General features: G+C 43.9%; 1 protein-coding gene across 1 annotated transcript in view; it reads right to left on the reverse strand.

Annotated features, from left to right (window-relative positions):
* Positions 1 to 16,269, reverse strand: part of pnpla7b (patatin-like phospholipase domain containing 7b) — a 320,408-nt gene that overhangs the window by 74,025 nt on the left and 230,114 nt on the right. The window contains exon 26 of the mRNA XM_078226670.1: positions 2,644 to 2,800. Within this exon, the coding sequence (XP_078082796.1) occupies positions 2,644 to 2,800 (157 nt within the window). The remainder of the gene's footprint in view (positions 1 to 2,643; positions 2,801 to 16,269) is intronic.

Here is a 16,269-nt window from a genome sequence, read left to right on the forward strand (position 1 = left end):
CTCTTAAGGTAGTGGGAAGACTTCCAAATGATATTATTGTGGCTATCTGGTACTTGTACCTCAAGAACATATAAAACCTGTAGGTTTGGAAAATGAGTGAAATCGCTATTCAGCTGCTGAGTGAGTTGTTTATCAGCAGTAACATATTAATGTAGCAACAATATGGCCAACCTTATAGTCAGTTCTTCCCCAAGTGAAAACAGACATTACTGTTAGGCATTGCAAAATAAATGATGATTAAACATAATTAGGGCAATAGAGACTTGAGGAATTGCTTTCTGATTCATTTTACTGACTCCAGAGAACTTTAGTCAATTTGATGACTGGCCTTTCAGAATCATTAATTTTTTTTTAAACAGCATTGTGGAACCCTGTGGTCCAAAACAATTAGGGGAAACTTTTAGTGTAAATTAGTTTTTTTAAAAAAGCTTATCCAACTAGACCAGCATTTATTATCCATCCCTAATTGTCCGTGAAAAGGTGGTGATGATGAGTTGTCTTCTTGAGCCGCTGCTGTCCCTGTTGCTGGTCAGTAGGCAAGCATCTGAGCAGAGCAATCGCAAAACATTGAAAAAGCAATGCTACATTCCTGACACCACTAATAACTAGAACAGCACTATCCCCCATGACAACAATATTGTTCAAAAAGGGAGGGGCAAGGATAAAGCCAGCAACAGCAGACCAGTCCGTTTGTCTTCAGCGGTAGGGAAACTTCTGGAAACTATAGCTTGCGACAAAATCAACAATCTCTTGGTCAAGTACAGAATAATTAAGGAAAGCCAGCATGAATACATTAACTAACTTGGAGTTTTTTGAGATGGTGACAGAGGGTTAATAAAGGCAATGCTGTTGATTAGGTGAATGTGGATTTTCAAAAGGCATTTGATATAATGTCAGGCAACAAATGTGAGCGCAAAATTCTAGCTCACGGAATAAAAAGGAAACTGGCTGAGTGACAGGAAACAGAGAATAGTGATGAATGTTGTTTTTCAGATTGGAGGAGGGTTTATAGTGGAGTTCCTCAGGGGTCAGTGTTGGGACTCTTGCTCTTACTGATGTATATTAATGACCTGGACTGTAGTGTTCAGGGCATGATTTCAAAATCTGCAGATGGTACGAATATTGGAACCATTGTCAACTGAAGTTTTTTAAAGTTTATTTATTAGTGTCACTAGTAGGCTTACATTAACACTGCAATGAAGTTACTGCGAAATTCTCCTAGTCGCCACACTTTGGCGCCGGTTTGGGTCAATGCACCTAACCAGCATGTCTTTCAGACTGTGGGAGGAAACCGGAGCACCCGGAGGAAACCCACGCAGACACGGGGAGAACGTGCAAACTCCACACAGACAGTGACCCAAGCGGGAATCGAACCCAGGTCCCTGGCGCTGTGAGGCAGCAGTGCGAACCACTGTGCTACCGTGCCGCCCTAGTAGAGGATAGCTTTGAACTTCAAAAGGACATAGACATGTTGCTGGTTGGGCAGACAAGTGGCAGAAGTTGTTCAATGCACAGGAATGTGAGATGATTCATTTTGACAGGAAGAATATGGAGTGACAGTACAAAATAAACGGAAAGTCTCTAAAGGAGGTGCAGGAACAGAAGAAGCTCAGTGTATATGTACATATGTCATTGAAGGGAGTAGTTGAGAGAGCAGTTAAAGCATATAGTACCCAAGCTTTTATTAATTGGGGCACTGAGTACAAGAGTAAGGAGATCACATTGAACTTGTATAAGACACTAGTTTAGGTCTCATCTGGAGTACTGCGTTCAGTTCTGGAAGGATGTGAAGGCATTGGAGAGAGTACAAAGGAAGTTCACAAAAACGATTCCAGGGATAAAGCACTGTAACTATGAGGGTAAATTGGAGAGGTTGGGTCTGTTTTCCTTGGAGAAAAGAAGGCTGAGCGGAGATTTGATGGAAGTATTCAAGATCTTGAGGAGTATGGACAGGGGAAAATAGTGAGAAATTGTTCCCTCTCAAGAGAGCTAGAGGGCACAGAGTCAAAATAACCGGCAAAAGAAGTAAAAGTGATGTTAGGAAAACATTTTTTCACTCAGAGGAGCAGTTGGAATCTGGAAGGAACTTCCTGGGAGGGTGGTGGAGGCAGTTTCGATTTGAGTTATTCAAAAGGGAATTGGATTGCTACCTGAAAAGAATGAATGTGTAAGGTTACTGCGATAAAGCAGATGGGGAGGCTAGATAGAACGCCCTTTCAATGAGCCAATGCAGGCTTGATAGGCCGAATGGCCTCCTTCCGCGCTGTAAAGATTCTGTGAACATTTCCCTTAATAACCACAATATTCCACTATTCCACTTACTCCCCTCCTCATTCAAGAGATTGCCATTTAAGAAATGTGTTATTCAAGAATTAGTAATGGATGATGGTGTCACAGTGGCGTGTAGTGGAAGAGGATTCATTCAACAATACAAGGCCAAACCATTCCGCCACCGTATTAGGCTGTTAATTACCTCATTATTAATCAACAAAAACAGCGACGCCACTTAGAGTAAAGTATACATGATGGAGCAGACACTTCCTGCAGCCAGTAACAACCCACACAAGCATTGTCCTGAACATGGAGTGTTCCCCACAAGGCAATGCTTGAAGTGATCTGCCTGGATAGGCAGTTCCCTCTTACCTTTGCCCATTGCTGGGCTCTGTTCCTCATGCGGTTTGCATTCCTCTCCTCTGCATAAAGCGCCCCCATAAAAGAGCCGATTGAGGTCCCGCCCACCATATCGATGGGGATTCCCGCCTCGCGCATCGCTCGAATAATCCCCACCTGAGAACAGCCCCTGCAAACACAAGTACAGTTCACCTGGTTACAGCTCAGAGCATAAATCAGCATTTTCCAACCCTGACTGACAGTAATCTCCCCCTTGGGGTGCAGTCAGACTTCATCATTAACAGTTAGAATGAGAAACTCACCACCACTGGAAGAGGTAGAGGCAATTGGCTTTCAAAAGAAAACGAGATGAGTACGTTAAAGAGGAATAGAGAGATGCTGAAACACTGAGATAAGGTAGATGGAACAGGAAAGGCTTATGTGGAGTATAAGCAGCAGCACTGAGAAGTTGGGCTGAATGGACTCTTTCTGTGAGCTGTAATATCCCAAGCAATTTTCTGTAGTTGGTGCTATATTCCTCCCAAATAGGCAAAATGGGTTTAATATTAAAAACATGAGCACCCCTGAATGCTCTGTGGGGAAATGCACTGCCTGGTATACTTCTAAGTGTCAGAAGGTCCCATTCAAGGATTGACTACATAACCCATGTTGATATACCCCACTGCAGTACTGGGGGAATGCTGCACAGTTGGAGGTACCAAGTTTCAATTAGATGTTCAACTGAGGCCCTATCTGCCCTCCAGGTGGACATGAGAAAGTCCATGGCATTATTTTAAGGTGAGCAAGGGCATTCTTCTGTGAATACCGCCCCCCCTCCCCAACATCTTGCTCAATAATTATTCCTCAACCAACTTCGCTGGAACAGATTAGGGATAGAGCTTCTATTTCAGACACAGCTAAGAAATCAGCCACAAATTACACTGGTTAGGTTACTGTTCAAATTCCCACTAAAATGCATTTATATAATGACACCAAACATAAAATCTTCCATGAACCAACAAAATCAGCAAGTGTAATAGAATGTAACCATTTCATCCTTGATATATTTAAGTTTTATCAGTACAGATGAAAACAGTTTTGTCACAAAAGATAAGCATTTTTAATAAATGTCCAGAGTTCCACATTAGGTCATCTGATTTTAAAATCACTGAAAACTATTTTAAAATTATTTTGAATCATTTGTGATAGGAGACTTTAATTTCTTAGTTTAATTAATTTCTGAGCAAATTATATATATTCTCCAATATGTAAAAACGTTCAAATATCCCCACGAGTTCATGTGAGCTTCAATTTGAAGAGCAGGGCAGCACGATGGCACAGTGGTTAGCACTGCTGCCTCAGAGCGCCAGGGACCCAGGTTCAATTCCAGCCTTGGGTGACTGTCTGTGTGGAGTTTGCACGTTCTCCCCGTGTCTGCGTGGGTTTCCTCCGAGTGCTCTGGTTTCCTCCCACACTCCAAAGATGTGCAGGTTAGGTTGATTGGCCATGATAAATTGCCTCTTAGTGTCAGGGGGGACCAGCAGGATAAATATGTGGGTTGCAGGAATAGGGCCTGGGTGGGATCGTGGTCGGTGCAGACTCAATGGGTCAAATGGCCTCCTTCTGCACTGTAGGGATTCTATGAGCCTCTGCCATGGGCATTAACTAGGTGCAATCAGCAGAAATTTGCCACTCTCAGTATTTGCAGCTGGGCTTGTGGTTAGCCTTACGAGTGGAGGTGGCTTTGGGCAAACTGATTGAGAGCAGCATTGAAGACTAAGAATCTTGATTTACGCTTGATGTAACTTACACTCGGGGCCTTGCTGCGCAGAAATTGGCTGCCGTGTTTCCTATGTTACAACAGTGACTACACTTCGACGTGAAACCCTTTGCGGCCTTCCGAGGTCACGACAGATGTTATATAAATGCATGTCTTTCCTGACGGCTCTGAACTATGCACACCATAATCTGCCCATGTTCACTTCCAGGTCTGCGCTGAGTGTGCTGCCCCAGTTGTAGGTGGAAATAAACTTGCCTTCAGCAAGAACAGAAGAGATGTAGGGAGAACAAGCTGAACTCTGGAGTAGCTGCAGGATGATTGTGAACTCAAGATGGCCTCAGCTTGATGAGCTCCCAGGACCAAATAAGCTGCCAACAATATCCAGTCTTACGAATGAAGACAGATGGTGGTTGAAGCAGCAGAGTGTAAAATAAACCCCATCAAATGCAGCAGAGTGAAATTAAAACACCACACTGGGCCAAAACATCAGCAAGCGATACAAAGACCAAGTAAAATTAATAACAGCATTGCTGTTGTGCCATTATGACCCATCATAGGTTAAAAATAAGATAACTTGGAGTCATAAATCACGGGATCTAAGGTAGCGGCTTATGGTTTCCAGGAACAAATGCCAGACTTCATTCCAATTACACATCAGTGATACAGTCCATAAAACACACTAAAAACATAATGAACAGTTACTGGCTTCGCTCCATCATAGGATGTGACCGCAGCAGATATAGCCACTCCACATTTAAACAGCAAGCCCATTAAAAACAAACTTTAAAACATGCAAACCATCAGTTCTGACTTTTAAATGTTACATACACGGACATCGCAAACCAGCAAGTGGTATGGGAGTGAATAACCTCCCCAGTCTGGCCAATACAGAGCCTACACAAACACCAATCGGCAGTTTTGATTTCATCAGCTTCCACAGGTCTCTGATGTATAGCGTCTTATTACTGAGCGTAAACCCCAGGATGTTAACACCAGGAGACTGGCCAATAGATCACAACTTCCAGTAGAGGTGTTGTGGACCTCAAGCACTCTTTGTAAAAAGTGTAGAACCGAGAGGCCGTTTGATTTTCAGCCATTACTGGGGTAGATGATCACAGTTGGGCCAGTTGCTGTAAATCACTCAGGTACTGCCTCCTTAGCAAGGCCGTATCCAGTAACTCCTGCAGGCTGCAAATGCCCTACGTGTCCCACTGGTCATGTTGTTTCACAGCTCTTCATGAAACACACAGGGAAGCGATTACCACCCACCCACAGAATCCCAACTGTGAAGAAGGAGGCCATTCGGCCCACCCTTTCCTTCATTTCTCAATTCAACCCTGAACCCAACCAGCCCACTGAGCAACATCACACCTCTCAATCTCCCTCCGCCCACCTGCTGAGCAAGACTTTTCCCTCTCCCAAACCAGCAATATTTCAGCCCTCTCCCCAACAAACATGATCTGATCTCCCCGCCCCACTTAATACCCAACCCATTCAATGGCTGCCAATCTCTCCACCCAAGGCTTGAACTGGTTACTGTTGCCGCCCCACCAGGCGATTCCAATCCAACTTTATTTCCCCTTTTGCCACAACACTCTCCACATTCTCTCACCAGTTACAGTTCCCCTCCACAGGACACACTGTCCCACCTCAGAGTCATAGAGGTCTACAGCATGGAAACAGGCCCTTCAGCCCAACTTGCCCATGCTGCCCTTTTTTTTTTAAACCACGAAAGCTAGTCCCAATTGCCTGTGTTTGGCCCATACCCCTCTATACCCATCTTACCCATGTAACTGTCTAAATGCTTTTTAAAAGACAAAATTGTACCCGCGTCTACTACTACCTCTGGCAGCTTGTTGTTCTTGGCAACTGGCAATATTTCTCCTCTCCCAATTGCTGTCTGCTCCTTGCTGCCACTCTAAATACTGCAGGAGAGAAATGAACAGAAACTGTGATAGTGAGAGATATGTACACAGTAGAAAGCACGGCACAGAAGTGAATGTGGGCACAATGAAATGGGGGTTCAGTCGGCTGACCTGTTAATCAGTTATTATCCTGAGGGATAGGCCTATCCATTGATGCAGGAGCAGGGGGCTCCTGTGTGTATGTTTTAGTTGATCCCCATCCTCAGTGTACAGTTACAATGAGATGATGCTGGATCTTAGCGGAAGGAGCCATCGTCTGACATTGTACAAATGGATCCTTTGAGGAGCCAATTAAAAGTTTCATTCATCATTGTACTTGGTTTAAGACTGACACCTTAATGCTGAGAAGAAAGGCTGAAGCTAAGAGTAATATAAAAGCCAATATGCCAGCTGCCCATGGGCACACTAAGCTCAGTGTGAAGAATGTACTTTTTACTGGAGAGGCTGGTGAATCATTAGCACAGAGCCTCCAGGAGAAAGAGAGAGGGGGAAATTTGAAAGGGGAGATAAAATTGAAAAAGAACATTGGATATGAAATATATAACAGTACACATATTTTTCAATTCTTCATAGAACAGAGGGAAAGGGAGGAGTGCTGTTGTAGTAAAGCACATTTTGGACAAAGGCCCACAAAGTCAATGAAAGCAGTGAGTCACAATGCTCACTGTTACAAGTGGTTTGAGTTAGGCACGCACGCTCATGTTCTGATAGAGGCATAGAGGTTTACAGCATGGAAACAGGCCCTTCAGCCCAACTTGTCCATGCCGTCTTTTTATTTTGAAATCCCTAAGCTGGTTCCAATTGCCCACATTTGGCCCATATCCCTCTATACCCATCTTACCCATATAACTGTCTAAATGCTTTTTAAAAAGCAAAATTGTACCCGCTTCTACTACTGCCTCTGGTAGCTCGTTCCAGACACTCACCTTCCTCTGTATGAAAAACCTGCCCCTCTGGATAATGGAATGTGATGTGGTGGGTACTCCCGATAAATTAAACACTGGAGTTAACAGGGAATGGACAGGGGACAGCTGACAATAGCCGTCTAGCACCATGACCCAGCCTTATTTGGTTGTACAAAAGGTGGAAATGACTGGCTATTGGTGGCAGGCACCATGTGAAATTTTTCAGGTTAAACATCTTGAGCTCCAATGTTGCCTCAGATACAAATTTTGATTGTTCCCAAAAACCGCAGGAAAAAATCATTTCATCAGTCTGTACGGGGACTGGAGCGGCATAGGGTAAAATGGCAACTTTGTCCAATAGCAGCACTCTCACTTTGAGCCTAAACTTGGGGAGCTCGAGTTCTGTTCCAGAAATTGAACATGCAACCTAACTGGTAGTGGTGAGATTTGTCACTGATTCAAAGATACCCCTAAATGAGACATTATAATCAAGACCCCATAGCAAAATTGATGGTTTACCTTCACACTGTTCTATTAAGTTCTGTTATGGTACATCAGAGGTGACTGGCATCAGTCATGGCTCAGTTGGTAACGTTCTTGCCCCCGAGTCCAAAGGACAGAATCCACTCAAGGGCTTTGACCAAAAAATCCAAGTTGACATTCCAGAACTGAGGAAGCTGACATCTTTAAAGCTGAGATATTAAAACCGAGGGCTCACTGTTCCCTCACAGCTGGACTGTTTGAAGAACAGCAGAGGACTTTGATTTTGTTCCTCTGCCAATATTTATCCCTCATCTAATAACCCTAAACAGATTATCTGGTCATTTATCTCATTGCTGTTTGTGGGACCTTGCTATGCACAAATTGGCTAGTGTTTCCGACATTACAATAATGACTACACTTCAGTGAGGTGGTATCATGCTTTGGGATGTCCTGAGGTTGTGAAAGGCACTATACAAATGCAAACCTTTCTTTCGCTCCCTTTCATTGACAGAAATCATATCCCAGATATCCCAGGGGCATAGATCAGCTGGATAGTCAACAAATTTCCCAAAGATAGGGAGTCTAAAATTAGGGGGCATAGGTTTAAGGTGAGAGGGAGAGATACAAAATGGTCCAGAGGGGCAATTTTTTCACACAGAGGGTGGTGAGTGTCTGGAACAAGCTGCCAGAGATAGTAGTAGAGACGGGTACAATTTTGCCTTTTAAAAAGCATTTAGACAGTTATGAGTAATAAGAATATAGAGGGATATGGGCGAAATGCAGGCAATTGGGACTAGCTTAGTGGTTTAAAAAAAAGGGGCAGCATGGACAAGTTGGGCCGAAGGGCCTATTTCCATGCTGTAGACCTCTATGACTCTATGAATTGGTGCACTGCATGACGGTTATTTAGTTAGCAAAGTCACTCAGTTCAAATAAATATCCTATTTAATATCTTTAACTATGTATTCAATGGAGAACCTTCTTGAATTGAACAGTTATTTAAATTTTGCAATGTTCCAGTTTTTAAGAGGTATTGATCAGTCTGCATTTTTCAAATCACTGAGTTTGACCTGGTGACTTGTGATTGATTGAACTTGGAAATGGACAAGTGGAATCACCCAGAAAGCATTATCCCATCCAGATATTGCCATAGCTGGTCAGACAAGGCAAAAACAAAAAACATTTTAAAGGTAAACAAAACGCAGAGTTCAGGATAGAACCTGTGACCTATTTATTATCTTCTATTATGAGAAGCTGTCTAAGCTTAACACCTTTTGGAAATGGGTGTATTATGTTGCTTGTTGTATTACTGTTCAATTAAACCCATTTGGCAGCCAAGAGTCCACAATCTCATCATGGCAAAATGAATTCAGTAAATCGGATAATTTGCAACAATGCAGCAGGAGAAAAGACTGGCATTATAAATTCCCAACTGGTGCACTGGCACCTTTCAGCAAAGGCAATCTGCCATTCCCATCTGGTCACTCAGTCCATACTGTATGTCTTTTTTATTCATTCGTGGGACGTGGCGTCACTGTCTGGTCAGCATTTATTGCCCCATCCCTAGTTGCCCTTGGAGGGCAGTTGAGAGTCAACTACATTGCTGTGGCTCTGGAGTCACATGTAGGCCAGACCAAGTAAGGACGGCAGATTTCCTTCCCAAAAGGACATTAGTGAATCTGATGGGTTTTTCCGACAATCGATAATGTTTCATAGTCATCAGATTCTTAATTCCAGATACTTTTTCTTGAATTCAAATTCCACCAACTGCCATGGTGGATTTGAACCCGGGTCCCCAGAACATTAGCTGAGTTTTTGGATTAATAGTCGAGCGATAATACCACTAGGCCATCGTCTCGCTACGTTTGATGGTTCATATTCCCTCTGTTGTTGTTTAGCAAGCCCAAGATCATCTATCTTCTTCTCAAAGAAACCAATTAGAGCAACTAGTGTCACCACATTTCAACAATAAACCTTAGCGCGTTTGATAAAATGCTATGTAAATGCAAGTCTCTGAGGAAAGTGATTGCAGATTTCCCTGCTTTTGGCACCTAACCTAATACAATATTTAGATTGGTTATAAAAAACGGACATTAAATATGCACATTTAAATGGTCAGGTTTTTCCTCTCACTGTAGTATTCTGACATAACAGTTGGGCTAGCTCCACACGAGTCTTGCAACACGAAACACAATTCTCTCCTCTACTATAAACTTTTCTTTAAATATCATGATTTATTTCCAGCCAAGACTGAATAGTAAACACCTAAACTTGCAAGGACGCGATTGCTTAATGTTGGTGCGATGATAAAAAAGATTCATCCATTTAACAAATCTTTTTAACTTCTAACAGCTGACTTGTTTAATTCAGCTGCATCCTCAGATCTCGGATTTCTCTTCTAATGAGATTCAAACACAGTATCCAGGTCAGCATTATCTAGAGCAGTCCGTTCAAAGCTAAAGATAGAATTCTGCTGGCAGAGGAGTTCATATTATATATATATTTATATATACACCTATCAGAAGCAGTTAGCACCAAAATGCACAGTTAAACACTGGCTCAACTCCGATAAGATCCAACATTGAGCGAGTGCTGTTGGTGTAATCCTTGTAAGTCTACCATCTCTGGGGAAGCAATAAACCCAGCAAAGATGCATCAACCCTGATCAATAGTAGCCACAAAAGTCCTTCACACTAACTTTTGCTAATGAAAGTCTTACTGATTACAGCTAATGAAGCCATAATGACTCTCCAGTGGAACTTAATGACAAAACTGCTGGGCTCCCATTCAACATCCTGGACATCTAAATAAAACTTATTTTTAATCAATTTACAAGCAAGATACCAGACTTAAGAGGTTATAATTATCAGGTTTAAACTGAACAGAGTGGAACTGTCCTCAAGGAAAGTGAGGGCTCAGAGGTAATGATAGAGATCTTTAAAACTATTAAGGGGTTTAATGGGTAGATGTAGAGAAGACATTTCGCTTGTGAGGGGTCTAAAACTAGTGACAGTGAATAGAAGATAGTACCTAATAAATATGGTAAGTTTGACCTAGAGAATGGTTAAATATGGAATTCAATACCACAAGGGAATAGTTGAGACAAACAGTTTTGATGCATTTAAGGGTAAGCAAGCTAGGTCAGTACGAGGGAGAAAGGAACTAAAGGATATGCTGGTAGGGTTGGGAAGGATTCATGTGGAGCACAAGCCAATTGTGCCAAATGGCCTGTTTATGTGCTGTAAATTCTATGTAATTCAATTAATCAAATCACAGTCACCATCCAAGTAAGCCAGCTTTGATAATGCCACTTTGTGATTCAGACGGCCTTCCTTCCAACAAAAAGCCCAGTCGGGGGTGTAGGATAACCATGGTGTAGCATGATAGAATGCTGTGTCCCCCAAATGCCCATACCCCAAGGGCACCCATATTGTATCCTCGGGCTCTTGCTGTTGCCCCCGAATGAGGGAATCAAATCCAACGAGTGTGAAATCATCCCATCCTAGGTACAACAAGGCATAGAATCCCTACAGTACAGAAGGAGGCCATTCAGCCCATCGAGTCTGCACCGACCACAATCCCACCCAGGCATATTCCCATAACCCCACATATTTACCCTGCTAATCCCCCTGATATCCCTGACATTAGGGGCAATTTAGCATGGCCAATCAACCGAACTCGCACATCTTTGGACTGTGGGAGGAAACCGGAGCACCCGGAGGAAACCCACGCAGACACGAGGGAGAATGTGCAGGCTCCACACAGACAGTGACTCGAGGCCGGAATTGAACCTGGGTCCCTGGCGCTGTGAGGCAGCAGTGCTAACCACTGTGCTACCGTGCCGCCCTTTGAAATAACTCATTTAACAGAACAGCAAAGGCAACGGGAGCTGAAGGGGAGATGAAGATATCTCACAACCAGGATCGGCTCCACTGTCAGCCTTAACAGGAACAATCTGCTTTCAGCTGTTTTAGTTTTACGCTGACTGTTCTGCATTTACTTCGCTGCAATATTCTGCTTCTTGCCCATTGAACGCTGTCAGATATGCTGGATATCAAACTCAATAAAAGTGCCTTTCATGGAAATTGCATAATTGATTTTCTGGTTGGTGATTCCAGATGACAGTGCAAGGTCCAGCAGCATTTCAAACAGATATAATGCCAAATGGCATCTAATATCATAAACATCTCTCAGCCTCAACACTGGGGGACCAACAGAGAGCATTACATAATCATCCAGTTTCTGGGAAACCTTTCAGAAGATCAATGGTTGAGCTAAAGTTTTTAAACCATTCAACCATGTAAGAGGAAGGAACGGGAATGACAAGAGAGGAAAGTGATCTCTTAATTTTCAGACCTTTCTAACTGATTTGCCAGTAATTGCCCTTCCTCATGACAGTTTTGTCCGTATTTGAAACCAGCTGTGTGTTACCAATTGCAAAGATACATAGAAAGCAAAAAGGTTTCGTCACCAGAGTCAGGCTGTGCAAGATGGAAAATGCTGGATGTAAACATTCACCCAAGTATTTGGATGTGGCTTTACACGAACGGTTTGGGGTGGTGGCAGGTCAGACCTGAACTCGGAGTCTCAAATGCGGTTTGGAAAGTAGAGGCCTTTGCAATGTCCCATCATTGGACATTGGCAAGGCAAAGTGGGGAAAACTTATTCCCTATTTAGTGAGCTCACCCATTTGGATCACGTGCATCGCAGGTTAATTTGACAAGTATCCAGAAATGAATTCTAAAAGCAATGTTTGCAGTGGTATTCATTGAAAAAGCCTTGAATCAATTATATTTCCAAAGCTCATCAAATGCTTTCATTAAGTTTCCACCGTCCCACACATCATTCACTGGCAGCTATGGTCTCCGTCCCTGCCACACTGTGGGTGCAAGCTTCGGAAGATTAGGTTCAGTTCCTGATCACTTCATCTACATCCCCCTACCACATCTCAACCCCATCTCCTCCTGTGTCTGTCCCAGGGAGGAAAAAGAACTACACCCCAATTCATTCACAATGGCACTTAGAAAATGTCAACTGACTTGCCTTTGGCCCTCCTTTTGGCACAACATTTCCGCAGCTCCTGGAAATAATGAGGAGAATGATCTGTCTGGAGAGGTTAGGTAGGCTGGGCCAATCTTCCCTGGAGTTTAGAACAACGAGAGGTGACCATGTTGAAACACACAAAATTTTTAAAGGGTTTGACAGCGTAGCTGCAGAGAAAATGTTTCCCCTGGCTAGGGAATCAACAAGACCGAAATAAGGGGTCGGCCCCTTAGGCTGAGATCGGGTGAAATGTCTTCACTCAAAGAATTGCAGTCGTCTCTATCCAGGAGCGCTGTGGACACTCAGTCATGAGAATATCCAAGACACAAGTCAACAGACCTTTCAAGAATTTAGGGATAAGGGAAGGTGGAGTTGTGGTTGAAGATCAGCCATGATCTTAGTGAATGACAGAGCAGGCTGGAGGGGCTGAATGGCCTACTCTAGCTCCTATTTCTAATGGACGGATCAGCTCAGACCCTCACCTCCATCTTTGAAGCCGAGTCCCCAATAAAAGCATTGCTCTCTCTGACCTTGGCTGTTTTTCACTCGGCCTTCATCTCCACTCCCTTATGTCTGTGGTAGTGTTTTGCAATCTTTGTCCTGGTGTGATCTTAATTTTCATGCCTCAGACTTTGTGACCCAGGATGACAATTTTGGACTTTTTGGTGGGGAGGGGTGGCAAGGTTGGAGGTTTCAGCTGTTCAGTGGCAGTGACAGTGGCTGGGATTGATGAAAAGGCAGGGCTTCTCCAACAGAACAAAGATCTATCGATTCACAACCTATTTTGCAGCAGCAGTAACCAGTCCTCGGAGAGCAGTCCATTAGACTACACCCACCAACAGAAAATGCCCGCACCCATTTAAAGATGCCTCACAGCTGTCAGAAATTGGTCCGAGCTCCATTCCATGCAATGCTATCCCAAAGCTCACAATCCCAAAATCTCATTGCACGAAGCCGGGTCGAAGGGATGCAGATTTGAATAGATATGATAGACAACTGGTTTGGACATCCACTGCCAAATCTGGCTGGAACACAAACATTACATAAGAATGTAACAACTAGGAGGGACAGGAGCAGGCAATTCAGCCTCTTGAGCCAGCTCTGTCATTCAATATCATGGCTAATCTCATCTCGGCCTCATCTCCATCTTCCTGCCCACCCCCCACAACCCTTCATCCCTCTACTGAATAAAAACCTATCTGCTCCTTAAATTTGTTTAGTGTTCCAGCACGCTTTGCACTCTGGGGTAGAGAGTTCCACAGATTCATGACCCTTTGAGTGAAGTAAAGGTTCTTGCTCCCATCTACCAAAACTTCTCACGATTCCAGGGTCATCCTAGAATGCAAAGATAACCTCAGCTTCTCCTTGCGACTGCAAACCATAAATCCCTCTGTCTTGTTCACCTTCACCAATAAATGCAACGGGCTCACGGACCTCTTTGTCACTAAGACTGAGAGCGTCTGACCAGCTGTCTCTTGTCCATTAGGCTAAATTCCCGCTCAAGATCCCCATGCTCTGTCCCTCAACTCGACCTCACCATCCTTGCAAACTACCATCCCATCTCCAACCTCCCTTACCTCTCCAAAGTGCCCGAAAGCATTGCTGCCTCCCATACCCATCTTTCCAGAACTCTGGCTGAATCCCTCAAATCAGGTTTCTGCTCCTGCCACAGGACCAAGGCTGCTCTTCTGAAAGTCATAAATGACAACCTTTGTGACTGTGACAAAGGTAAGCTAGCCCTCCCCTATCCATCCGCTGCCTTTGACATGGCTGACCACCTGATCCTCTTCCAACACCTCTCCAGTCTCACCCAGCTGAGTGGGGCTGCATTCATTCGATCCCATTCTTATCGGATCGCAGCCAATCACTGGCCATGACTTCTCTTCCTGATCAAACACTGCTCTCTGGTGTCCCTCAGTGATCAGTCCTTAGCCTCCTTTTTCTCATCTATATGATGCTTATTGGCAACATCACCTGAAAGTATAGGCTACTAATGTTCAGCTCTACCTCACTGCCCCTGCTCTCCGTTCCTTCACTCTCTTTAATTATCACACTGTTTGTCTGCCTTCCAACATTAGATGAGCAGATTGGAAAGACTGAAGACACTACTTTCTGCAGTATTGCCTTATGTGGCTCCACAGAATCCCTACAGTGCAGAAGGAGCCAATTGGCCCATCAAGCCTGATAACAATCCCACCCAGGCCCTATCCCCATAACCCCACGTATTTACTTTGCTAATTCCCTGACACTAAGGGGCAATTTAGCCTGGCCAATCCACCTAACCTGCACATCTTTGCACTATGGGATGAAACCGGAGCACCCGGAGGAAACCCACGCAGACACAGGGAGAAGGTGCAGAGTCCACACAGACAGTGACCCGAGGCTGGAATTGAACCCGGGTCCCTGGCACTGTGAGGCAGCAGTGTTAACCACTGTGCCACCATGCCAGCTCAGTGTCCAATTTTGCTTCATAATGCTCCTGTGAGGAACCTTGGGACATTTATTACGTTAAAGGTACTATTGAAATAAAGTAGTTGGTTTGGGGCTCTCCCTGCTCCCACTGATTACGGTGCCAGCTCCAAGCCGGAGTCAGGCATTGGAATGTTCAGGTTCAGCAGAATCCTCGAGTTCAAGCTGTTTGTGTGAATGATGAACAGTGGCCCCAGCATCGATCCTTCTGGAGTGCCACTTCTCACCTTTCATCAATCTCAGTAACTACCTTTAAACTCTCTGTTTCCTGTTTCTGTAGCCCAGCTTGCTGTTTATTTTGGACTTGCCCACTGAGACTCCACAGTCTCGGATTTCCAGTGTTCACAGTACGTTGTTTTTGTTGTAGTTCCCTCAAATTGTTCAATCTCCTTTTTAAAATATAGAAACAACATTAGCTCTCCAACAGTCCCCGGCATCATTCTCTTTCCTGATGAAATACTGTAGGAACACTATTGTGCTTCTGCTACCTCTTCCCCAGCTTCTGTTAATATGCACAGATTCAATTCATCCAGGACACAGTTTTATTTCTTTTACAAGTTTGACTAGTTAATCAGTGTTCGCCCCCCACCCCTCGCCACCCCCCCACCCTTAACCCGTTCTTTTGGAAATATCTTCAACTTGTGGAACTTGTGCAGAACGGAGTGGAGACAGTGGGATGGGAAGAGAGAGAAAATCAGAAGGCAATGGTTATGAAGGCACCTGAGATCTGAGCTACACACAGTCTGTAGCCTGTAATATCATATCCCAAATCCCATATCTGTGAACTCATAGTTCTCAAGGAAGCTCCAGTCTGCGCTTGGCAATGTGTTCTGCCATCTGCCAAAGGAACGGAGGGACAGCTGACCCCAGCTGTGTGAACCTAAATATTGGGTGTCCTCCAAATGATATTTCTGTTTTAGACAGTTACATTCCATCGCAAGTCCTGATGTTGTCAAATAATTTATTTTAGTCGTTATTATCCATGTAATGAAACCCCAGCTATCCATTTCGATGACTCATCTGGCACCATCTGTTAGTCTGCATGTAATTTACC

The sequence above is a fragment of the Mustelus asterias genome, chromosome 13 (assembly GCF_964213995.1).
Source record: "Mustelus asterias chromosome 13, sMusAst1.hap1.1, whole genome shotgun sequence".
Taxonomy (NCBI): domain Eukaryota; kingdom Metazoa; phylum Chordata; class Chondrichthyes; order Carcharhiniformes; family Triakidae; genus Mustelus; species Mustelus asterias.